Source organism: Lepisma saccharinum, chromosome 11, assembly GCF_977018435.1.
Source record: "Lepisma saccharinum chromosome 11, izLepSacc3.1, whole genome shotgun sequence".
Lineage (NCBI taxonomy): Eukaryota > Metazoa > Arthropoda > Insecta > Zygentoma > Lepismatidae > Lepisma > Lepisma saccharinum.
The window spans coordinates 52749109-52774738 of NC_139239.1; the positions used below are offsets into that span (position 1 = coordinate 52749109).

Below are 25630 nucleotides of genomic sequence, written 5' to 3' on the forward strand. Positions count from 1 at the left end.
GGACAACGTTGAGATGGACCTAAAGGAAATCGGTAGGGATGGAAAAGAGTATATAGAACTTGCTCAAGATAGGGACAGATGGAAGGCCTCTGTTGCTGCAGCCATGAACCTTCGGGTTTAAGAAGGCTAGGGAGTTAGTTAGTTAGTTAGTACGTTACAAACTTACAATCTCATTCCAAAAAATATTTCCTACCAAATCTTTAACTAAGACACTTGAATCCTATTTTCAGTATAAAATTTTTGAGAGCACTTTGCCCTCCCAGGCAATTTCTTTAGCAGGATCCGTGAATTTTCTAAATACAGGTACTTGATAAAATATTTTAAAATTAAAGTCTGCTTCATGCTCAGATAGGCTATTCCGGACTTATCTATAGGTCTGTAATATTGTACAGTCACGGACACTTCTGGGTTGTAACAATAACATTGACTCTTAAAGGAATCTTTACAACTCAGAAGTGTCCGTGACTGTACAATGTGTCTATACAGGGAATCGAATCCAGACAATTATTGGACTCGTCCTAATCATTTTCATGTTATGACGTAGATATTTTTTTGCTTTGTTTTCTATTTTACGAAGTTAGACACTCCTTGAAGCCGCAAACAATTTATGGGCACCCACTCGAAAATATAACAACCCCCCCCAAAAAAAACTATCAATATGCCAGTCAAAACATTTGAGGTTGCCCTGGAGGGACAACATCCAAGGATTTACGCAAGTTTTTTTTGTGGGGGGGGGGTGACTTCTGCAGTTAGATATAACTGCGTTTCCTCAACGATTTGTACATTTTTCTCACATAGTAGTGAACATTTTTGTCCAAAGGTGCAATTCGACCAACATTTTTCGATTGCTTTTAAGTAGAATTTTCTATTACTTTGTGTAATGAGTATATGATTATTCTTAATGAAAGTGTAAACTTTTGTAATAAATTTTACAATACATTAAAATGAGTGCACCAACATTCCGCTGTGCAAATCACACAGTACTAGCAGGGGCGTATCCAGGGAATGGTCAAGGGGTACCGAACCCCCCGCTCCACATTTCTTTCTTCTTTTTGAGAAAAAACATGGTGTATTCAGCATGCTTACCGGTGAGACACTTGATGTAGCAGATATAGGAAAGGTCTCCCCGCTGTGTACAGTTTGTAGATTTTGAAAATAATATCCATGAAAAATTTCTAAGTTAGTAATATGTCATCTTAAACTCTGACTTCAGTCCTTCATCTATGAAACGCTTTTCAGTTTTACCGTACAGTTGTCAAATTATCTACAGAGTTATCTGCTCTTTACTATGCAAGAGATGCAGGGGTGCCCATCCCCCCAAGGGCAATGGAGCAATCCCCCCCAAATAACGTCATGCGTCCCCCCAAATCGTGTGGTAATCCACATGAAGTATTTAATTACGATAGCGTGTCTACTGAAAGTAACGTTTTTTTAAGCTTTATTGAACACGATACTTGATCTGCCCGACCTCCTTAAATAGAGGTTTCCATCCCCCAGCTAGACCATGGATGCATTAGCCCTCAAAATATTTTGGTGAATACGTAATAATTCATTTTATTTTAATACAATAGCCTGTTAAACTGTCCATATTTGTTAATGGTTCAAATTTTCAAAATAACGGAAAGCTAGCAATCTCAAGTGTCATAATTATATAAATATTTATTTAAACAGTGTTTGTGGTTGGAGAACAAGATTTCAATAACCCACAATTTGGGTATTTAACACAAAGTCTTATACAACTTAAGATCGAAAAATTAGAGAACCCTAGCTAGAAATTCCTAAGGCCGGGACAAGAATATAATAAGGTGCCTCCTTCAAAGAGCTCAACCCCTCTGCTTGGGGTAATTACATTTTTTTAGTAATCCATAGCAATAATTACATTGATTTCATCTTAAGTGCAAATTTCACTTGCTAAAGCAAAATTACCCTGCAACAACAAGTTAGAAATGCGAATTTGACACTATTTATTTTCCTGTTTTATCAAGTAATGTGCAAGGCGTTACTATGAAATACACAGTTAGTACAACTATTGCAGCATAGCCTACAGGGAATCAATAGAATAATGTTGCTAATAGAACCAAATAATCAAACTGACTCACCTGCTTTATATTAAGCAGTATACCGACACTAAACTTTATATTTTAAGAAATTATTAATAAATATAGAGAATATTGTTTATCTTGTAATACAGCTACAGTATAATTCTTCACAATCGTCTCATGAAAATGCCCGACACACATTTTTGTAACGCAACATTGCGACCGAAGCGAGAAAGACAATTTTTATATCCATTACTTTGCAGGCTTGCAAGAATAATAATTTAATGGGACTTCAATACTTTCATAGGATCCCTCGATATTTACTCTTTTCCAGCTTCTCTTTTCCCATGTTCTGCGCCGAAACGTTCACATTCCATATCGCTAAATAAAGTCCCCAAATATAATGTTCGAACTCTAAAGAAATCCCTTGACAACTGTTACGTTCCTTTTAGTTAGTTGTTACCCAAGGCTCTTTCCGTCGGGCCTAAGACTCTTGAGACCTTCATTGAAGCCATCTCTGTATCATGGAAACACTGAACACCATAGATGGGTTTGACTGTTTATTTGTCAAATTTCATACAGTTTGTAGTAAGACGGGATTGACGAGTGTTACGTACCCAATAGGACCAAGTAATGTGAATAGTTTGCCAAAGACGAATAGAGATGGCAGCACCAGGCGTGCAAGATTAAGAACTGGCATAATATATGGGAATAACTTTATAAATAAGAACAAAGCAAATTGGAAAGATGAAAAACAATAGAATATATTATAAGAAGACAAAGAATAAATATGAAAGAAGTAAATTAATATATATATCTTATAAATCAAATCAATGATCACATGTAAGTTAATATGAAAATTAAGGAAGTCAAAGCACTGATACAAGTTTGTGTCTTTGAACAGATATTGCATCTGTTTGGTTGATTTACCATTCCCGTAGCGGAAATTTTGTTTACATCAGTGGCGAGCGCGTTCCGATCGACGCCCCACAGCACTTTTTGGTTGCGCGGTTTAACCGTAGCACCTACTTGGATGCGCATGTCAATCGGCTGCACCAAGTATACACTCTGTTGTACCTAGTTAGTGGTGGCGCGTTCCAATTGCAGCCCCGAGGGAGGATATTAGTATTATTCCCAAAGCTTAAAGGAAAAAGTTGATAAAGGAATTCGTTAATAGTCAAAACCTAAATAAATCCAGAGGGAAGTTCACAAAGAAGACAAGAAGGAAGTCCAGATCCAGAACGTTCATTAAGAAGGAAGTCCCTATCCAGACCGTCCATTGAGAAGGAAGTCCCGATCCAGACCGTCCATTAAGAAGGAAGTCCGATCCAGATCTACCCACAACAAAGGAAGTCCAGATAGAAGAATATACAAATAGAGAAAATAAAATAATAAAAAGCATAGAAGAAAGTAGCTTATCATGTAAATATTCTTACTCCATGTATCCTGTGTTTAAATAATATATTCGTTTAAACGTCTCCATTGGAAGGCATCCTGTCTGGTTTCGTTGTCTACAAAGAACCCTACCCTGTAGATAAGCTAGCTGAGTTTTAAGTTTAAGGTTTATGTACCTTTGCACCAAATGAAGGTAGCACGAGTAAACCTTCCTTTGAAGTTTAGAATTTACTAGTTTTTTGGTTTGGAAGTTTTGACATCCAGCCAAATCCTGTTCAACACAGGGAATGAAAAGTTGACCTGTTCAACACAGGTTGTCTTCTTCCTATTCAACACAGGAAGAGTTAAACCTCAGACCTGTTAAACACAGGTCTTCTACTCTCTATTCAAAACAGAAGAGTAGTATCTATAGATTGTTAAACACAGGTAAGCTCAGACCTATTAAACACAGACGAGTAGTCCCTAAAACCTGTTAAACACAGGTGACATACTTCCTATTAAACACAGGAAGTGACCAATATATCTCAAAATCTTCGCTTTTATACCCTAGGGTTTCCTCTCCAACCCCCGGCGATTACATATTTTTCATATCATAATGGAGTTACATTCTTTTAAATAATTAATACATAAGTTCTTTTATCATTATACAATTTTAAAAGTTGAGTCATAATATGTTTCTTCCTTTTATCTTGCTTCACAAAGAATAGAATTTATAATTTACAAGTCAACTCAACTCAACAAAGTTTTATTGGACTTACAGCTTTACATTCTTTTAAATACAGTAAACCCTCGTTAACACAAACTCGCTTAAGACGAACACTAGGTTAACATGAACAAAATGTTGGTCCCGGCAGAGATGTATTATATCTTTTAGAAAGTTTTACCGGTTAACGCGAATTTCGGTAGCAACGAATTACGAACTGTTTCTTAGTTCGTTGCTTCATTAAATCTCATTTAACACGAACTTTCAAAGTTTTTCATATTTTTTTCTGTCGTTCCTCTGTTAGGTATGTAAGAAATGGCTCAACAATCTCTATCATCTTGTCAACAGTCAACTTATACAGTATTGTAACCAACAGATTCAGATCAACAATGTGTTCAAATGTGTTTTTCTATTCTTTAAAACATAGCCAGTACGAGTAACATCAAGATTAAAACTTGGGTGCAATTGCTCGACAATCGCGATCATCGCGTCAACAATGAGCTTCTACGTATTTAACCAACAAATTCAGTTGTGTGTTGAGATGTGTTTTTCTATTCTTTAAAACGTAGCCAGTACGAGTAACATCAAGTTGCAAGCAGTAAGACGGGAGTCATGGCCAAGAGGAAGCAGACAGGCATAGATCTGCAAACAAAACTTAAAATCCCCGGTTAGCACGAATTCTTTTAACACCAACTCTTGATTTTTCCCTCGAGATTTGTGTTAAAGAGGGTTTACTGTAATTTATACATAAGTTCTTTTATCATTATATAATTTTAAAAGTTGAGTCGTAATATGTTTCTTTCTTTTATCTTGCTTCACAAAGAATAGAATGTTTAATTTACAAGTTACAGTAATCCGTTGATCCAAACGGTTATGTACAGGTTAAACGCTCTCTTCATCTGAGCACTGATTGACGGAACATTAAATGCGTAATACAACCGCGTTACATTTTTCAACATTTTTCATAAGAATAAAGCCGTAAAAAATAATAATAATAATAATAATAATAGTAATAAATACATAATAAAGCCGTAACATGTTCTCCTCCTCGAAAGCAAAGAAAATTTACAAAATGAGGAATGGAGGAAATTTTCTTTATATCATATATTTCAAATTTTTATGAATGCATATTCAAAGCAATTTCATTTAATATATAATTTCTCTACCAATTAACTTCAATTTTCCAATATGAGCATTACCTTAATATATTAACTTTGTTTTTTAAACATTTGATAATATCACTTGTATACAAATCAATAGTAAATTATTAAGACTTACAGCCTTCACGAAGAACTTTCTTTACCTAATTATCATTAAATGTTTTCTGTTACTCATATTTTATATAATATTTCAACATCACTTTTCTGATTAACGTAAATGAACAAATAAGAAAATCAGAAATTGGTTTCATAGTAATACTTTGCATATTCTTTTCTTTATAATAATTATCAACATCTAATTTCCTTTAAATTAGGAATTCATTATCAAATCATAACTCAAATATAACCTCAAACCTTTAACTTGAATATATAAATCAATGTTAACACCTCATGGCTAGACCATTATGAAATTTCTGATCTTTCTTACTCTCTAATACAAGGTCTTGCTAATTGTATTCATTCCCGTTAGGGCATATCATTAGTCATTTGTTTTTTCAAACAGAACTACATTTCAAAAATTCAATCCAAACATATAACAACTTATTAACAATAATGAAGGTTTCATATACAAAATGTTTAATACCTACAATACAAAAGTAATCTAATTCCACCCATCGCAAGATCTGTGTGGTATAGTAGGATCAATTAAGATAGGACTACAAGGATTTGCATCACTATTCTCAGTTTGAGTAGAACATTCTTTAGTTCTCCAATTTCCATCTGTTCTGTTTCTATTGTAACTACGAGGAGATGTATTATTTTGATCTCTAAAGGATCGCCAAGGTCTTCTATTTCTTTCATTTTCACTGCAAGTTCTATTGCCTTGGTCACTATGGCTACTATTACCTCTATTATTATTATTCTCTCTTCTTTGATTATAAGTTTGATTTCTATTATTATAATATCGTATTTGTTGGAATGAATTATTCCTTCTGTATCCACCTCTTCTATCATCTCGGTGGTTAGTCGGAGAATTTACTAATTGACTTTGCTTCACTCGAGGTTACCTGCCCTCTTCAGATCTGAATGTTTCATTTCTATTAGAGTCAAGTTGTTCAGAAGCTTCGTATCGACTAAGAAAATATATTAGTTGATCAACAGTTTTCGAATTTCTGGTTAAAACTAACTGTCTAATCCTGATAGATAGTTGACTAATAATCAAATTCAGAACTTTCTCTTGATCGACATTCTCTACCAAATTACAATAGGTACCATAAATTTTCCATGAGTATTCTTCTAGGGACATTCCTAATGAACGATAGTATCTCTTATTTCGTAGGTTATGTATTTCGCGTTGTTTAGCCTCGGTGGAAGCATATTGTTTCCGGAAAGCTGAACAGAAGTGTTCAAATGATTTCCACTTACGTTCGTTAGCTATATACCAAGACTTAGCTTTGCCGGTCATAAGAGTAGGTAATAAAATCAGCCTGTATGTTGGTGGAATATTCATCATGTCCATATAACTGTATAAATCTTCAATATATATCTCTGCCGAAACTGTATTTATCTCACCAGGAAACTTGCCAAAAAATTTACATCAGACATACGGAAGTTTCTTTTAAATGTATCGGAAGATTTCTTCTTAACTAAATCTACTTGGTAGTTGTCAACCGAGTGACCACTAGAAGAATTAAGAGTTATTCTCATCCGCTTGGACTTGCTTCTTGAGATCGGTTCTGATTCGTCAGAAGAGACTGATTGACAGGACGAAACACTATCTCTTTCTTTAAAACTTATTTTGTGCTCCAGCCTTGGAATCATAGGCACTTCTCTTCTCTCTCTTCCTCTTTGGCTATCTCTTTGCAAGGTTAGTTGTCCAAATTTCAAAATTAGAGATTCTATTTTTTTCATTTAATTCCTTTTCATTTCCTATTTCTGCTTCCAATTTGTTGGTTTCTACAGTTAATTTACCCATCAAACCAACTAATTCTGCGTCTTTGGCTTCCCTAAGCCTCATCTTCCTTTCTTTATCTTTCTGTACTTTATCATGGTCCTCTTTCCTTTGTTCTTCTACCTCTTTTCGAAGCTCTTGTCCAAATTTAACAAATTCAGTTTGGGTTTCCTTACGGCTATCCTCTATAAGAAATTTTAATTCATCTTTGTTTTCCTTGCATTCAGTTCTTATCATTTCTATCCATCCTTTCATCTCCAATTTCTCTTGCTTTCTTTTTCTTATTCCTCCATTTTCTCTTTCGCTCGTTTCTCCTCTCTTTCTAGTATTTTCCTTTCATCTTCCAATTTCTCTTTCTTTCTTTTTCTTCTTCCTCCAATTTCTCTTTTGCTCGCTTCTCCTCTCTTTCTAGTATTTTCCATTCATATTCCAATCTCTCTTACTTTCTTTTTTCTTCTTCCTCCAATTTCTCTTTTGCTCGATTCTCCTCTCTTTCTAGTATTTTCCTTTCATCTTCCAATCTCTCTTTTTTCTTTTTCTTCTTCCTCCAATTTCTCTTTCTTTCTTTCATGCAAGAAAAGCATGAACCAATTTGGCATCTGTGGAGAATCTCCCTTTTCCAAGCAAGTGTTACATTTGAAATCCATTCCTGCTCTTATAGGAGTCATTAACTCTGCGCATTCAATATGAAACAATTTCTCGCATTCAATACATTTTATAATTAGATCTTTAAATTTACTTCTACTTGAACAACAAACTACGTCAGACATTGTGGATTTCTAAAGTTCACTTTTTTATTTTTCTTTGACATTATTTTTCCTAATTAAACCTATAACCTGTTTTCAATACTAGATCAAAAACTTATATAACCCTAATTAAAATTAAAATTTACAATATTTATTTTATCTTGAAACCCACAGATTTTAAGTAAAGTTTCTTTTAGTGTTATTTTTGCACAATCACAACTCCGCTGTCAGAACGAACTTCTCGGTAGAGGCTTCAACTGTTCTGTCGCTTCCTCGCCATAGGCGGAGTTCTGGAGGGGCCAGGGGGGCCTGCCCCCCAACTTAAAGAAGACTAAAAATAACACATTATTAAGTTCAGTTACTACATTTTTGTTATGAAGCCATACCGCAAATCTTGACGTTGGGCATGATGGCATGTGCGGTAATTGCGCCGCAATAGCGGGTCTTAGACGATTTGATTGATCTGTACAGTTTGAAGAAAGAAAAACGTAAAATGACTTTGTGTTGAGTCAATAGTTACTGCTGAGGAATCAAAAAAACTTTTCAATTTAATTTTTCTAAAATTTCTGAAGCTTACTATTGTACCGTAACTTTTTAAAGTAATACGAGTATTGTACCAATGAAAAAATAATGAAATGCAAAATTCAATAAACGTACTGTTTTGCTTCTTTTAAAAGTGACAACCAATATACTAATTAATATTTGTTTACTTAAGCGAATAAATTTAACATTTTCAAATCTAAAAAGCCTAAAACTCAGTGTTTTTAAGTTGCCTTTAAAAAAAATCCGGGGGAAGGCCTCCGGACCCCTAACAAACTAGGGGATATTCAATAACCCTCAGGTACATCATATGCTTCTCCAGAGTCTGGCACTCCAAAGCAAAAGCTCAAACTCCGCCCATGTCCCTCGCTGAATACAACTTCTATAGATTTCTTATCTATTCTCTGCTTCGTCATACGTCTGCTTCCTCGTCGTGCCAGCACTCTGGTGTGTCAAACGACTGCGTCGAGGATCTAGGGTGATCAAAAGTCATCAACTGTCGAGCCTTCACGTTGGTGCGCCAAAAACAACTGTTACGTTCCTTTTAGTTAGTTGTTACCCAATGCTTTTTCCGTCGGGCCTAAGACTCTTGAGACCTTCATTGAAGCCATCTCTGGATCATGGAAACACTGAACACCATAAATGGGTTTGACTGTTTATTTTCCAAATTTCATACAGTTTGTAGTAAGACGGGATTGACGAGTAAACCTTGCTTTGAAGTTTAGAATTTACTAGTTTTTTGGTTCGGAAGTTTTGACATCCAGCCAAATCCTGTTCAACACAGGGAATGAAAAGTTGACCTGTTCAACACAGGTAGTGTTGCCCACGGGACGAGACGGGACAGGCTTTTAAAAATTCGAGACGAGACGAGATTGATCATGTGTCCCAACACAAACGAATATTTTCGAGACGAGACAGCATTTCACAGCATTTCCACGAGACGAGACAGGCCAAAGTCTCGTCTCGTGGGCAACACTAAACACAGGTTGTCTTCTTCCTATTCAACACAGGAAGAGTTCAACTTCAGACCTGTTAAACACAGGTCTTCTACTCTCTATTCAACACAGAAGAGTAGTATCTATAGATTGTTAAACACAGGTAAGCTCAGACCTATTAAACACAGGTCTTCTACTCCCTATTCAACACAGACGAGTAGTCCCTAAAACCTGTTAAACACAGGTGACATACTTCCTATTAAACACAGGAAGTGACCAATATATCTCAAAATCCTCGCTTTTATACCCTAGGGTTTCCTCTCCAACATATTAACATATCAACATATAAGAGGACCACACCGATCAACCAAAGGTTTAATGGAAATCTAAGGTTCCAAAGGAAGGATGCCGATAGAAGGACATACTGGAATAAGAACCAAAATCAAAGAAACTGGAACCAGTCTCGCAAGAAAGAATGCGGAATACAAACTGACGAAATTCCAGAAGACTGTGCTTTGAACCCTAGAGCACCTGTATGGGAAATTCCTTCCACTATTAAAGCACCTTCTTGGGAAATTCCCTCTACCAGTCGAGCAAATTTAAACCAGAGGTCGTTGTAGATGAAGCTCTCCCTTCTACAACGCGACACAATCTAGATGTTTGTGAGAGCGAAGAAGACAAACTAATTACTAATGAAAATTTAGATGTTTTATATCTAGATCTAAATTCTTATCCAAATTCAGAAGAAGAGAAATTGTTTAATGTTTTCGAAGTAACTGGGAATTGCAGCCAGAAGCCAGAAATTCTAATAGAAGTTTTAGGATTAAAAATAAGGTGTACTTTGGATACAGGAAGTGAATGCACCGTCATGAATTACAATGTTTGGGTAAAGCTCCGAGAGAGATTACCAGGCTTGAAACTGCAAAGATGTCCAGGAATAAGGTTAAAGGATTTTGTTGGACATGAGAGGTCCCGTATTGTAGGATGCCGAACCATTCTTTTTGAAATTGCAGGACACACTTTTGAAGTTCAAGTCTATGTAGTGAAGAATTTAGAGGCAGATTTGTTATTTGGATATCCCTTCTTCAAGAGATATAGAGTCAATTTGGATGCAGGTGCCAATAAATTATATTTAACGGTGAAGGGACAAGTCGTTGAAGAAAGTTTGATTCCAGATGACCAAGAAGATAGTTTTGAAGCAATTAATGGTAAGACTTCGTGTGTTAAACTATCGATGGCTGAAAGGGAATCGCATTCAGACAATAGGTCCGCCGCTGAGGAAGATATAAGAAAGAAGGCTTTCGCTCCAGGGTTGCTGAATCAAGAAGATGAGGAGAAACTACACTGCCCATTATTTTCTGACAAACAGAGACTTGTAAATACTTCAATATGCAAGATAAGTGCAGAACAACCTGTATTTCCTTTACAAAATCCATCTCCCATTTCAAAAGAGGAGAATATAGAAGAAGACCTAAATAGATGGAAGACCTGGCTAATGGACGTCAAGAAGTTTTACGAAGGAGTGTGTTGAACAAGATGTAAAACCATTTCTTGTTTTCTCCAGAAGCTACATGCGAATGAAGAATGAAGTCCAAGAAGACGATCCCAAATGAAACATCGCCTCACATCATGAAGAAGAAGAAGTGAAAGAAAAATTAAAATATACAAAAAAGGAGAAAAAGTTATAAAACAAAATTAAATAACGTTCACTTATATTTAATTTTATTTTCTTCTGGGGGAACGCTATATGTCGCCCCTGTCAACACATGCCTTTTCAAGCAAAAAACTATTCAATCTGTATTATATTAATCTATGTTGGAATCTTTTCTTTAAAAATGTGTTATTGTTAATGTTACAATAGGTAATGAATTGTTTAACTTAAATCAGGAAAAAATGTTGAAACTATAGAAATATAAAACAACTATGTAGTAACCATGGTAAATTGTAAACAAAATTATGATATAAAAGAGTTAGACTTTTGTAAGCCTACGGGACATTCTCCTGATTGCCGAAAGGCTGATGGTTCAGGGGACGTTGGGTAATATCTTGCTTCAATCTTCGGATTGGCTGGGGGTACTTGTACTCCATTTGGCAGATATTCCACTAACCCAACTCTGAATAAGGCATTCTCCTGCACCGTCAAAAGACCAGGGTTATAAACTTCGGTACAACTAATAGGTTTAGGCCTACAAGCTGTACCGGGTGAATTGTCTGTTTGAAAAAGTGTTTGTATAACATCCGAAGTCTAAATAAATCTTCGAGTAAAAGGTCTTAATGATCTTTCATTTCAAACCTACATAGGTGATAATTAAAAATAAATTCTACACCACAGACCTCGCAAGGGCTTGGTCCTACAAACCCTTAGAAGCATTTAAGAAGTCCGATAAAAGGGTTATAACCAGACTAACCTAAAGCCCTAAAGGCAGAAGGTGCGTGTCACATTCATGGTGATATTTACTAAATAGTTGTACCCAAAGCGTAGCTGATTTATCATTGGTTATTCCTGAATCATGCAGCTCTAAAAGATTTGATAAAACATCATTGAAAAGATGCCATGGTGAATGTTGAATTTTAAATAACATTTTTATTGCGATTAACTTTATCCTGACAGAACCTACCATTCTACAGACTCCATATATATCGCTATATTAGGAATACTATTCATTAATCCCAAACATCTTTTTAGAATTTTCCGTTGCTGGACTTCTAGAGGAGCAAGTTTTGTTACTGGAAGATTACACAAAACCATTAATCCATAATCTAATACTGCTCGATAATAATTCTTATAAAACATAAGCATGCTGGTAGGATGTGCTCCCCATTTGGTATTCGCCATTGCCTTATAAAAATGAAATATTTTTTCGAATCTATTTTTCATCATATTTAATTGATACTGCCATGATAATGAAGAATCAAAGTGCTTCATTCATTCTAGATATTTTACTTGTAAAACAATTGGATTTTGTAATCTCCTAGGGATCATATTGAAACTATTTTGAAGACCCTTATGCTTAAATACTACTATTTTGGACTTTTCTAACGATATTGATAATTTTTCTGCTTAACCATTGGTTAAATTCTATTAATTTAAATTCAAACATTGAAAAATCTTGTAAGTGATTGTTTGAGTTTAAATACATACATACATCATCAGCTTATTGTAGAAACTGAAATGGGGCATCTATTATTGTTTTAATATCTGATAAATAAACATTATATAATAATGGGATCAGAGAACTTCCCTGTGGTAGTCCTTGTCAAATATATTTTGGACCTACCATTTCTGAACCAAAATAAAAATAAAGTTGTCTTTTAGATAACAATTTCCATGTCAATCTGAGTATACGATGTGGCACTTTTAGTAATTGTAGTTGTTTCAATAGAACAGTAATATCTACGTTGTCATATGCACTTTGAATATCAATAAAGGCTGAAAGTACTGATTGGTTTCTTTTAATAACGCTATAAATATGAGAAGGTACTGTTACTAATGCATCCTGGGTTCCATAACTATTACGAAATCTCATTTGTCTGGGCGAAAATACCTCTTGACCTTCCATAAACCACTCTAATCTTTTTAATGACATCTTCTCAAAATACGCGTATTTTGCCAATACGGAACTAAGAGCTATTGGGCGATATGACTGACCCAACGAAGGGTTTTTTCCTGGTTTTAAAAATGGCATAATAATTTGAGAGGTCCATGCAACGGGAATTTTACCCGATACGAATATTTGATTGAAAATTTTACATAACATGCTTAGTGCATTCTGTGGAAGATTTCGTACCATAGAATACGTAATTCCATCAATGCCAGGAGCAGAATCTTTAGACCCTTGAAGAATTTCATGAATTTCATTAACAGTGATAGAGGATGTGAACTCCTTTGCGTATTTTGATGTAGATGAGAACGTGTAGAATATATTAGGAGGTTTGCAGGCTGATGTAAAGGGTGTAGGAATTACTTTATTAATAAAATCGGTTTTCCATTCAGTGGACAAAGGTAAAGTCCGCCTTGCATGTGCTTTTCTAAGCGATCTGAACTTGCGCCATATGTCGACTAATTTTGTGTTAGGGTTTATTTCATCGCAATAATTTTGCCATGAAAATCTCTTAGCCTTTATATATAATTTTCTAGATTTCGCAGTAGCTCGTTTTAAATTTATCAAAGTTGCAGGCGAAGGAGCACTTACAAATTGTTTAAGTGCTTGTATTCGCTTCATTTTTGCTTGAAAACATTCTTGATTTCACCAAATCTATTTTAGAAAAATTTCGATCATATTGCGGTTTCAGTCAGGGACAGGCATAATCCATAACTTGAGTTATTATGTCCACAAAGTTTTCATATTGTACAGTATATTGGTTTTGATATTATTTAGCTGAAAATTTTAAGTCTAAAACTGAATTATATTTCATCCAATCTGCCATCACTAAGCAAGCTATCTACCAATCACTTTCCTTTTTTCCGAAGCTCATAATTTACCAGTTACAGTAATCCGTTGATCCAAAAGGTTATGTACAGCTTAAACGCTCTCTTCATCTGAGCACTGATTGGCGGAACATTAAATGCGTAATACAACCGCGTTACATTTTTCAACATTTTGCATAAGAATAAAGCCCTAACATAATAATGCCGTAACACAATCTAAGATTTTACACTTTATTAAGAGCTCCATATCTCCTCGCCTCAAACTTAATATTCAATTCTTCAACCTAGATATTACTCCCTCCAAAAGAAAAAAATCTCCAAACAACATTTTCCGCTACAATCTCAGACGTAAAATTAATACACAAAAGTTGGATATATCCCCCAATATAATGCTCAACCCCCCCCCCTAACTAAAATTCCCACGATAATCTAAGATTTAACAATGATATTCAATAGCCGGATATTGCCCCCTCCCCCAACGTTTAATCCTCAATCCCCCACCAGAATCCACGTGTCGATTTAAGACCCAATCTGTAAGAGTTGGTTATCCCCACTTCCTTAATAATAATATTACCCGTTACAATTTCCTTGGCAGTCTAGAATTTCCTATTTATTTAACAGCAATGGATAGTTAATAACGTAATTTAACTTGTGCCAAATGCTGTACTGTTTCACATCAAATTTCCATCAAAAAAATCGTCCCCCACCCAAAAAAAAATATGTTGCTTGGACATAACGTGAGTTCACAAACCCACCTGTGGGCATCATCGCTACCTCTAAATACTTCATTTTCCTCATCTAATGGATTAAATATGGTGTACCTAAGGTATAAACGTCTTTACATTTATTTTGGAAATATATAAATGTTGAATATTATAATACATTAAGGAAAAAATCCCCCCAAACCTGCGCCACAGTCTCCCCTGTGGGCACCCCTGAAGAGATGTCACAGAACAGCGGGAAAATTCAGATAAAGAGTTCAGCCAATTATTTCAAAGTGCTTCTGGAAAGTATCTACAGACATTCAATGCCGAAACTGAGATTCCGAGAGTAACAAAACGATTAAACAAAGCAAGATAACCATCCTCATGCTATACGATAGAGGCATATTTCCACAGGACTATTTTAATTCCTTCTATCGGTGATTTAATAGGTAATCTAACGAACAGATTTCTCAAAAGTCATAATATTTTTGCATAATTTGAAGATCTCCTGTCAAAAGATTCTTCTCCACAGCATGTAATGTAGGTATTATGGAAATGAAGCTTTAGGTACAGCATTTAAGAGTGTATCTTCCCTTTGGTGTCTGAAGCGGAAAGCGAAGGTGCAGAGTCTACAACAAAAAAAATGTGTGTGTGCTTCCAACATTATTAATAAGACCAACAAAATTCATTCTCAAAACATTAATCATGTCTTAAAAGCACTAGCCACATTGCCAGTGTCAACAATAAGAGTGGAAAGATCATTTTCAACAATGATGATGACAGTTAAAACCTTCCTTCGCAGTACACTTGGGAATGACTAACTTACCAGCATAGCTATATTGTCACTTTTCAGTCTACAATTACATACTGTACAAGCTTCTCTCCAGATGAGGTTCGGAATATTATGGCTCAGAAACAAAGAAAAATTGGTCTCCTGTCGTGAAACTTAATAATAAACTAAAAAATAAAATGAAAGACAATCCTTTGTTCTATTTCAAGTATCGAAAGGTGTTTTTGTTATATATGGAATGTGGGATCAGTTAACATTGATTTTTGATGTGGTCGGAAGAATGTTATTAGAAATCAAATTGGCCTATACCTGCTGTGCCGACCCGCAAAATTTTATTTTTGGATACACCCCTAAGTATTAGTATATTCGTTGACTATACCAGTGCTATTTATAATTATCAGTCTAATAACCATTTTGGAACTATTAGCTTGTGTGTGTGCCTTTATAATTACTCACCCAATAGGGACCCTTTCGTAAAATCTGTTGGAATCTCTCCCGCATCAGTCGGTCCCAGTACTGGCGACTTTGCAGATCTGTAGGCACTAAATTGGCTGATGATACATTTTCCAAAATCTTCCAATCATTTTCGTTGAAAGTTGAGATGCTGATGTCTTCATGTTCGTTCATTTTCCTCACCGTTGTATCATTATTTTTACTGGTTTTAAATGAGCTGATTTTTAATTCTAATTTCAAGTGTCCTGGGTTGTTTTCTCCTCGGAACTGGTTTCTTCTGTCGACAAATCCTATCAAAGCATGTCTACATGTAGGGCAAGGGATGTTACTGATGTACATTGTAATTTTGCTGCAAGTAAAGGCAGAAAAAAAATCAAATTTTTTAATTCGCTGTTAAGAAATGTTGTCTCTTCTTGTTTTTTTGGGGGGTTTATTTCAAATTAATGATGGTACCGAGACGATGACTAGTGTCTAGGAACGAGACGAGAGACCCTTCGATATAAGACCAAGTAATCGTCCGAAAGTCTTCTCTTGTTCGAATGAAAATTTCACATAGTACTTATTTAGACATACAAAGGAGGGTGTAATTATTTATGAATGTGTGTTTATTGGATGAGCATTGTATTGATAAATATCGTTTATATATTTTGATGAATAAATTCGAGACATAGCGAGATTGAGGTTTAAGCAAGGTGGGGTAGAAAAATTAATACGTTTTAAATTTGGCACCATATCAACATATTTGCAGCTGGTGAAACACATCCCTGGGTAGAGCGGTTTAAAGTCTTCAGTCGTCATGCAGCGTTGGTCGGAAGAGCATCGAGCGTTTGCTGGAATAGTTAGTTCTCTTGAAACAATGACTCCGCTACTATAACGCAGCGTGTTTTATGAAAACATTTTGACATCGGAAGGGAATGGAAAAGTTCCGACACGCCAAACAATATCGAATTGGGTCACACAATTCAGGACTACGGCATCCATTGTCAGCAAGAGGCCTCCTGGTCGCCCTCGAACTGTACGAACACCGAGAAATGTGCACCGAGTGGCAGAAGCATAATCAGCGTAGTCCTCAGCGTTTCCACCTTATAACAGCAAACGCTCGATGCTCTTCCGACCAACGCTGCATGACGACTAGAGGCTTTAAACCGCTCTACCCAGGGATGTGTGTGTCACCACCTGCAAAGATGTCGGTATGGCGCCAAATTTAAATCGTCTAAATTTTTCTGCTCTTCCCTGTATATCGAGACGAGAATGAAATAGGCTTCCTTATTCACGAGACAGTGCCAAATCTGGGTACCACTTCCATTTAAAACTCACCCCTTATTATTTAATTTACAGTTAAGAAATAATTAATGCATTCAGGCTTTACAATCACTCCGTATCATTAGAGTTAGAGAAGTACAGTCGCGAGCAATATTATTATGAAAAGATAAAAATGAATTATAATATTATGATAATCAGTTTTTGTCACCTACTTTTTTTTTACTATTCTATATCCTAGGTTTTCATTATTTTATATTTTTCTGTAAACTTCGTATCCTCTTGAAGCTTCGGTAGAAAAACACCACGTTTCTGAACCTTTTGTGTTTCTCTGCTTTTGTTGACTTTTCCCCCTTTCGGTCGTAGGAGCTGGGAACTAACAATGTGCTGTGATAAATCTTTCACTGTTTTTGAGCGACTTTTGTGCATTTGGCGACAGGAAAGTCAACGTGGGAGGCCAATTACTGGAGTAACATGTTACGTACCGGATGAGGGTAGAACTATTCTTTTTACCCCATTCTAACGCAACACGTGGGCTTGAAGAAGCTGGACCAGGCAAAAAATGGACGCTTGACCACCAACGTCGTAACTTCAGATTCCCGCGCCTAAAAGTCAGTCCGTTGTATTCGAAGTTTCAAGCTGTCTTTATATAGTGGCAGAACGAACAAACAAGTACAGTCTACCGCCAGTTTTCGATCCGACAACACCTCTGCGACAGTCGGAGTAAAGATTCGGGACTTTGTCTTTTTTCTACCGCGCCGTGTATTTTATCCTGCGTGAGTGAGTGACAGTGACTAGTTGTACGAATACGCAGTGTTAATTAGTGACCTGTGCATTGGATTCGCGTTATTCGTTTTGTGACGAGGAACATTAATACCACTATGGCGGGCTAAAATCAAGAGAAGGAGGGCTACGGGTCTTCCTAGCCTGCATGAAGCCGACAACGCAGCAGATCACCGCTCAGCGTCGCGTCGCGACGCCGCACCACACCACTAAAACACAAAGGCCACATCGCCACAAATGACGCCCACAGCCCGATTAGAAGCCATGAAATGATACCGCCAAAAGCCGCCACTCGAGACGCCGACGCCCGACGAGAATTCTACGGAGAGAGAAAGAGAGAGAGAGAGAGAGAGAAATTGGAAGATGAAGCGACACCAGCCCACACTTAGATCTACCGTCTAGAAGAGAAGATTGAGATAATGAAGCGACACCTACTGCGTCTTGAGACGACGCCGACGTCCCGCGTGAGGTTAGCAGCGAGAATCCACGAGTACCCCCGGTAAAGAAACTTCGCCCGTTTTTCGCCGTCCCCCCAGAAAGAGAGAGAGAGACGATGCGAATCAAATTAATCGCTCCATTACGAGGCCTACAAGATAATCGCCGTGATGTCGAAGCGTAGAAGGAAAGTGTTTCCAAGAAGATTGCGAAGTGCCGCTACAAAGAAGTAATGTGGGGAAGTGTTAGTGTCGCAAAGAGGACCGCGGATTCACGTCACGCCGTCGTTTAGAGGACTACGGTAAACGTCGCTGAAACGTCTAGAACGCCGAGATGGTATAGTATACTACTGTTAATTTTCTATATGTGTGAGTGATCATCTACCCAAGTCTCCAAAGATCGGCCGTCGGACGAAAAGATACCAGTATTTAAAGTTAAAAGTCGCAAAGGTATTGATTAAATTATTTCTTGCCAACATCGTCTAAATTTCACGATTGCTAATTCGGAAGAGATATTCACAGCATACTGTTGTTTTTCCACGCTCTGCGCCGAACTGTTGAGTAATAATTTTTATTTATGTCACCTTATATGCTTTACTCGGTAAATATTTGATTAAAACAGCATAAATCGTGTATCTCTTACAGAGATCACCTCTCAAGTTTGCTAAGTGAGGAAGTAAATTAACTTCGTGTTATTTTTAATATATATTCATACATCAGTGTCTTCATTTTTATTCTGTAAACATGTATGCCTTGCAGTTGATATCTATGTTGCACGAGTTGCGTGCCCTGCCTAATGTTATTGAAGTTCCAAGGCGCATTAGTGATAATTCTACAACAATTATTTAAATGTCTAAATAAATTGCAAGAATGAAAAGTTTACGTGTCATGCCCGTTGGCAGAATGTAATGAGCACGCGCAGATGAAAGTTTAGTATCTTTAATTCTAAGCAAATTAACGTCTTCGGGCGCAGTTTAATATTCATAAGAAAAACTAAATATTGCATGGTGTCTAAAAAAGGGCCAATGTATTTATCTTAATGTAATTTTTCCCCTGCGGTACGAGAGAGTGTGTGAATGCTTGAATGATAGTGAGGGGTTGTGTAATGTGTCTATTTTTTGTGTGTTATATAATATACATTTTTGTTATTTATGATTTGACTATGATTTGTGTTCATACAAATAGTATACTAATCCTCATAACTGGTGGTATTTATATTTTAGTTCAACGTTAAGTCAGCAAAGCATTTCTGCTGGCTAACATCAATTATTATTATTATCTACGTCATTATTATTATTATTATTATTATTATTATTGATTATTATTATTATTATTATTATTGATTATTATTATTATTATTCAACGTCACTTTATGCACGAGTCGGCCATTCGTCGGGGGTAAAAACCGATCCGGTCACACGTACCCTGGAATCAAACCGTTTAGCTGGGCCCGGCACCTAGGAAGGGGACTTCGGTCTCCGGACTAAGTGCCAAACATAGGTCATGTACGAAGGTCCAGTGAGAATATATCTATTCAAATTATAACTTTTCTACAAAAGCTTCACAGATAGCGCAATGATTAACGTTCTAGCCTTGTAGCAAGTGTTTAATCCAGTCACTTTCCTCCAGGGGGGATTTCAAGCTTCATTGAGGGGGGGCGTCATGGGCATCAAATTATAAAACCAAAATTTTGAAATTTCTCCTAACGAGGGCTGGGGCATACGTCATGGCAACTATATTGTTTGTCAAAGTTAAAAGGTGGTACAGTGTCTCTCAAAAGTTTTAGGACAGCAACATTTTAAACTAGGCAACCCAATTTACACAAAGCGTTGGTGGGTTGCGTGTAGAGTTAGGCTCAATTTCAGGGTAGCCACATGCACAATAGATATTTATGAAATACGAGAAAGAAAGAAATCTAAGTATTATTGTATAAAACTTGAAAAAAATATCAGTATTACATTTGTTGCAAATGAGAAATACTTTCTGAAAGAAAGAAAATCTATTTTCTAGTACTTCATTGCTGATGAGTCTACACAAAGAAAAGAGGAGAGAGGAAACGGAAGGGGACAAAAGAGAGGAGAACAGAGAAAGGGGAAGAGGAAAAGTAAAGGAGGGAAGAAAATAGAGGACAGAAGTGGATAGGAGAAGTAATGAGGAGAAAGGAAAAAGATTCGAGGAGATATGAGGAAAATAGAGCAAGCGCAGATACGAGGAGGAAAATGAGATGAGAGAAGAGGAGAGGAGACGAGGAGAAGAGAAGAGAAGAGAGGAGTGGAGAGTAGAGTAAAAGAGAAGAAAGAAAAGAAGAGGAGAAAAGTGCAGTGGAGTCGTAAATCGAAGACAGGATAGGAGATAAGGAGTGGAGAAGAGGCGGATGGAGACAAGGTAATATAAAAGCAGAGGAGGAGGGGAGAGAACATGGATAAGAGAAGAACAGAAGAGAATGGAGACGAGAGGAGAGAAGAAGTAGTTACAGAAAATATCGTCTCAGCGTCAAGAATTGATGCATTGATTAAATTATCGACATGGAACATTCAATAACATTTTGAAATGTATTGGAGAATGTATTAAATCGGTGCGAAATGCCTTTTGGCTGAGTACAGAGCAAGATAGAATTTTCTACGTAAGATCTTTGATTTTACCTGCGATTATATCACTAAAAACATAAATATAATTTTAATATTTATCCAATTTTTCTTCACTTCTCAGTTCGTTGAAATGGAGATTTTGTAATTCCGTTTCATACGGCATGGACAATGAACACTATGGGATATGTCTAAAACGTACGAAAATTTTCTGCCGCGGGAGGGGTTTGAATCCACAACCTTCTGGTTGGCAGCCTTTAACGGTAACCACTAGCCCACAAAGCTTTCGCTTCTGAAAGCAGGTAGAAGCAGCTGACCAATGTAAAATGTAGATCAAACTCTCCTCCTACATGTAATGTGCAAAGAATACTTGTTTGTAACAAAGAAAACGAAGGTAGTGCGAATCGGCGAAAGAACATCGTCCTGCAATGTTGAAGCCTCTAGATTAATAATGTCTAATCACAATAATAAGTTAGAAGAAATAACTCGCATTTTCAAAATTACCAATATTTTGGCTTTTCTTCATCACTTCGAAAATTTATTTCTATTTGTAGCTGCTATACAAGGTAAGGGCCTTGTGTAGTGCTTGGAGTTTTTGTTTGGACTGCTAGCGGTCCCAGGTTCGATTCTCCTTACGAGTTTTTCTCTTTTTTAATTGTCTTTTTATTACTGAATAGGACCGTGACGTTATTTGTAATAGCAGAGTTAAGTGGTTACTTTGTTCTGCATCTGGAATTTATATATGTAAAAAAACTGAATTGACACACGTTCAAAGAGATATTTTCATGTATAAGATCGTGAATTCTGATACTCTAACGATAATTGTGTACTGCTTCAAAGACATTGACAAATATTAATGAAATAACTATCTATATTTGTGGCAATTCATGACATACTAATTTTACCTATTTTCCCACTCGAGTTCAATGCAAGGATACCTCCGCAAATATCGAATGAAAAGTTTTCATCACGTGCAACTCTCCATTAAATGTTTTCACCGATTCGCACTACCTTAGTTTTCTTTGTTACAAACAAGTATTCTTTGCACATTACATGTAGGAGGAGAGTTTGATCTACATTTTACATTACATTGGTCAGCTGCTTCTACCTGATTTCAGGAGTGAAAGCTTGTGGGGTAGTGGTTACCGTTAAAGGTTGCCAACCTGATGGTCGTGGGTACAAACCCATCCCGTGGCAAGAAATTCTCGTTCCTTTTTAAACATAGCCCATAGTGTTCATTGTCCATGTTGTGTGAAACGGAATTTTTCAGTTTGGAATTAACGATGGAAGAGGGGAAATATTAAATTACAAAATCTCCATTTCAACAAACCGAGAAGTGGAAAAAAATTAGATAAATATTAATATTACATTTATGTTTTTAGTAATATAATCGCAGGAGGAGAGGATTTTACGTGGAAAATTTTATCTTGCTCTGTACTCAGCCAAAAGGCATTTCTCACCGATTTAATACATTCTCCAATACATTTCAAAATGTTATTGAATGTTCCATGTCGATAATTTAATCAAGGCATCAATTCTTGACGCTGAGACGATATTTTCTGTAACTACTTCTTCTCTCCTCTCGTCTCCATTCTCTTCTGTTCTTCTCTTCTCCATGTTCTCTCCCCTCCTCCTCTGCTTTTATATTACCTTGTCTCCATCCGCCTCTTCTCCACTCCTTATCTCCTATCCTGTCTTCGATTTACGACTCCACTGCACTTTTCTCCTCTTCTTTTCTTTCTTCTCTTTTACTCTACTCTCCACTCCTCTCTTCTCTTCTCTTCTCCTCGTCTCCTCTCCTCTTCTCTCATCTCATTTTCCTCCTCGTATCTGCGCTTGCTCTATTTTCCTCATATCTCCTCGAATCTTTTTCCTTTCTCCTCATTACTTCTCCTATCCACTTCTGTCCTCTATTTTCTTCCCTCCTTTACTTTTCCTCTTCCCCTTTCTCTGTTCTCCTCTCTTTTGTCCCCTTCCGTTTCCTCTCTCCTCTTTTCTTTGTGTAGACTCATCAGCAATGAAGTACTAGAAAATAGATTTTCTTTCTTTCAGAAAGTATTTCTCATTTGCAACAAATGTAATACTGATATTTTTTTCAAGTTTTATACAATAATACTTAGATTTCTTTCTTTCTCGTATTTCATAAATATCTATTGTGCATGTGGCTACCCTGAAATTGAGCCTAACTCTACACGCAACCCACCAACGCCTTGTGTAAATTGGGTTGCCTAGTTTAAAAAGTTGCTGTCCTAAAACTTTTCAGAGACACTGTACAACAGTATGATCATATGTTCCGTAGAACATGACATCTGTAGCAGTTGGACACGTCACTAGCTGGCAGTATGTGGAACGGTTAATGTCAGTGAGGGATTTGCCACTAGGCTATCCTAGGCTTTAGCCTATGACCCGCAAGTCCAGGAAGCCGCACAAAAATGAGACGCTGAACCGGCAGAAGTGACAAAGACCATCGACTTTTAAAATAATAGCAAAATAAAACATGTCTAAGTACTTTTATTTGCCTCTTTGCCCGACCCTGTGGCCGAATGGTTAGCACATCGCGCTGCGACGCCAAGGGTCCCGGGTTCGAATCCCGGTCGGGCTTGGTTGTTTGTTAATGTCCATTCATCAATTTCATCATTTCATCACTCATCCCCATCTTCGCAAATTAGCCAAGAGGCACAAAACGCGAAGTAAAATAAACTAAATCAAATCAAAAATCAAAATTTTATTTGCCTCTTTCATGAAAGATGGTAGAAGGAAGGAGTATCTAACGTCTAAATAACTTATTAACATTATAACCCTATTTCTAGTAATGTATTTTAACCGGAGTGCAAGTCTGTATGGCAGACTGGAAAGAAATCAGATGTGTCTGTATTTTAGCAAAGTTCGCTAAAACGTCAGGTTTTCTGGGTTCGAATCCCAGATAGGGCATGGGAGTTCTTCGTGAGTTGCCGTTCATAATTCATCTAATCCTCATTCATCATTGTCGTCAGAATTATCCAAAAGTAGGAGAAAATTAAAATAACCAAATCAATCAGTCAATCAATGGACAGTCAGTTCTGGGATCCGGATCCAGGTATCCTAACCATCTCTTGTTTGCCAACCCTAGTATATATGACATATGCATGACACATTGTGTCTAATCATGTAATTATGCGTTGGCCTTCCCGGTAGCGTCGCCTTGTAATCAAAGGGTTCCCAGGTCGATACCCGGTAGAGGGACATTGTGGTTCAGACACTACTTAAAACTGTAGATCCAAACCTGGCTAGCCTTTCTGTGCATAAAACAAATTTAAAAACAAGCTCATGTTATTTCTACGTGTAAAGTATGGCCCGTTATCTACATTCATAATGGGAGAATCAACAATAGTTTATTTTACAAATAATAATAATAATAATAATGCCACAAGCAGCCCCGTTACAGGAACGCCAATGCTTGAGAAACATAATTCACCCTCAAACCCATACTCTCGCACTACATCCCAACTTCATGTGGGTTCGGAGCACACTTCACCAATTTCATGCTACCATTTCCAGTCCATAATTTAAAATCTACCCATTTCAAAAGACATGTTACTTTCTGTTCATCATCTAAGCCTATTGTATGCTGGGACAAAACCACCCGGCTGAATTCCAACCCACTATCTACAAGCTCATTAGCCGACCGCTTGATCCTGTGGAGAGTCTTTCGACTGAAGGCAGGGTTGCCCTGTCAAGAAAGATGAAAAAATTCTATATTTCAAGAGGAAAATCAAATTATTAAATTTTGGTACGTTGATGCAGCAAATGAAAATATCAATCAGTAGTTCTCTAAAAGGCCAAGCACGACGAAGCCGGTTGCCGCTGTGTAGCAAGCGAATGCGTGGGTCTCCGCCTCCCTGCCTTTGCCTGAAATGCGAGCGAGGGAAGGGTGCATGTTGTCAAGAAAAGATATCCTGTACGACTGGACAAAAAAATCAGACTCTCAGACGTTTGGCAACACCGCTTTTCCCCCCTTCACACTAGCACAACTGAGACGAAAAGTCTGTGGATCCTCAAGTCCAAACTCTAGCCGGAGCTACTTTAGACATATCCTATGTCAGTGTTCAGTTAAAATTTGAATATTTTCTGTAGACTAGTTCTCGAGATAACGTGACAAAAGTGGGCGGATAAGCTTATATGGAAAATGCTCAAACTTCGTCTGAGTAGGAGATCGCCTTAAAACCAAGTATCAAACAATTTGTGCTACATTGCATGGACCATAAAATACACCTTTCAATAATATCCCATAAAAATGTGAAGGTCGCAAGTCCAATAGTTATGGAGATACAGTAAAATTGATACTTTTTGAAAGAAGTAAATGGTAAAAACTCGTCTTTCTAAGATAGAGACGGAGAGGAACGGCCGCGCTTGGACGAAGGGCATGACTTCATCTTAAACACAAGAAAACTTAAGAAATTGAAGCGTAAGAAATTATTGTCAGCATCCGCACAAAATACAAACCAGCAACCAATAAAAATAAGCAGAGCGTTCTAAAATACTGAGCCATACTATGTAATTTAAAAGTAATTTTGTTCTGACAGCAATTGAATGGCTGATAATTTAGTTCACACCGCGAATTTGTATATTTGAGGGAGTTCAGGCTCGATAAAAATATTCACTAAGCCATACACACACACACACACACACACACACACACACACACACACACACGTGCTTACATATAATGTACTATATGTCCAGAAAATAAGTGCTCATGGCTGTAGCCAAATCTGGAACTAACGTCTTTATGAGAAATTATTTG

General features: G+C 36.8%; 1 protein-coding gene across 1 annotated transcript in view; it reads right to left on the bottom strand.

Annotated features, from left to right (window-relative positions):
• The window catches only part of LOC145995031 (uncharacterized), a 60241-nt gene that overhangs the window by 7233 nt on the left and 27378 nt on the right, over window positions 1-25630 (bottom strand). Inside the window, exon 3 of the mRNA XM_083131564.1 lies at window positions 15789-16134. Within this exon, the coding sequence (XP_082987690.1) occupies window positions 15789-16134 (346 nt within the window). The remainder of the gene's footprint in view (window positions 1-15788; window positions 16135-25630) is intronic.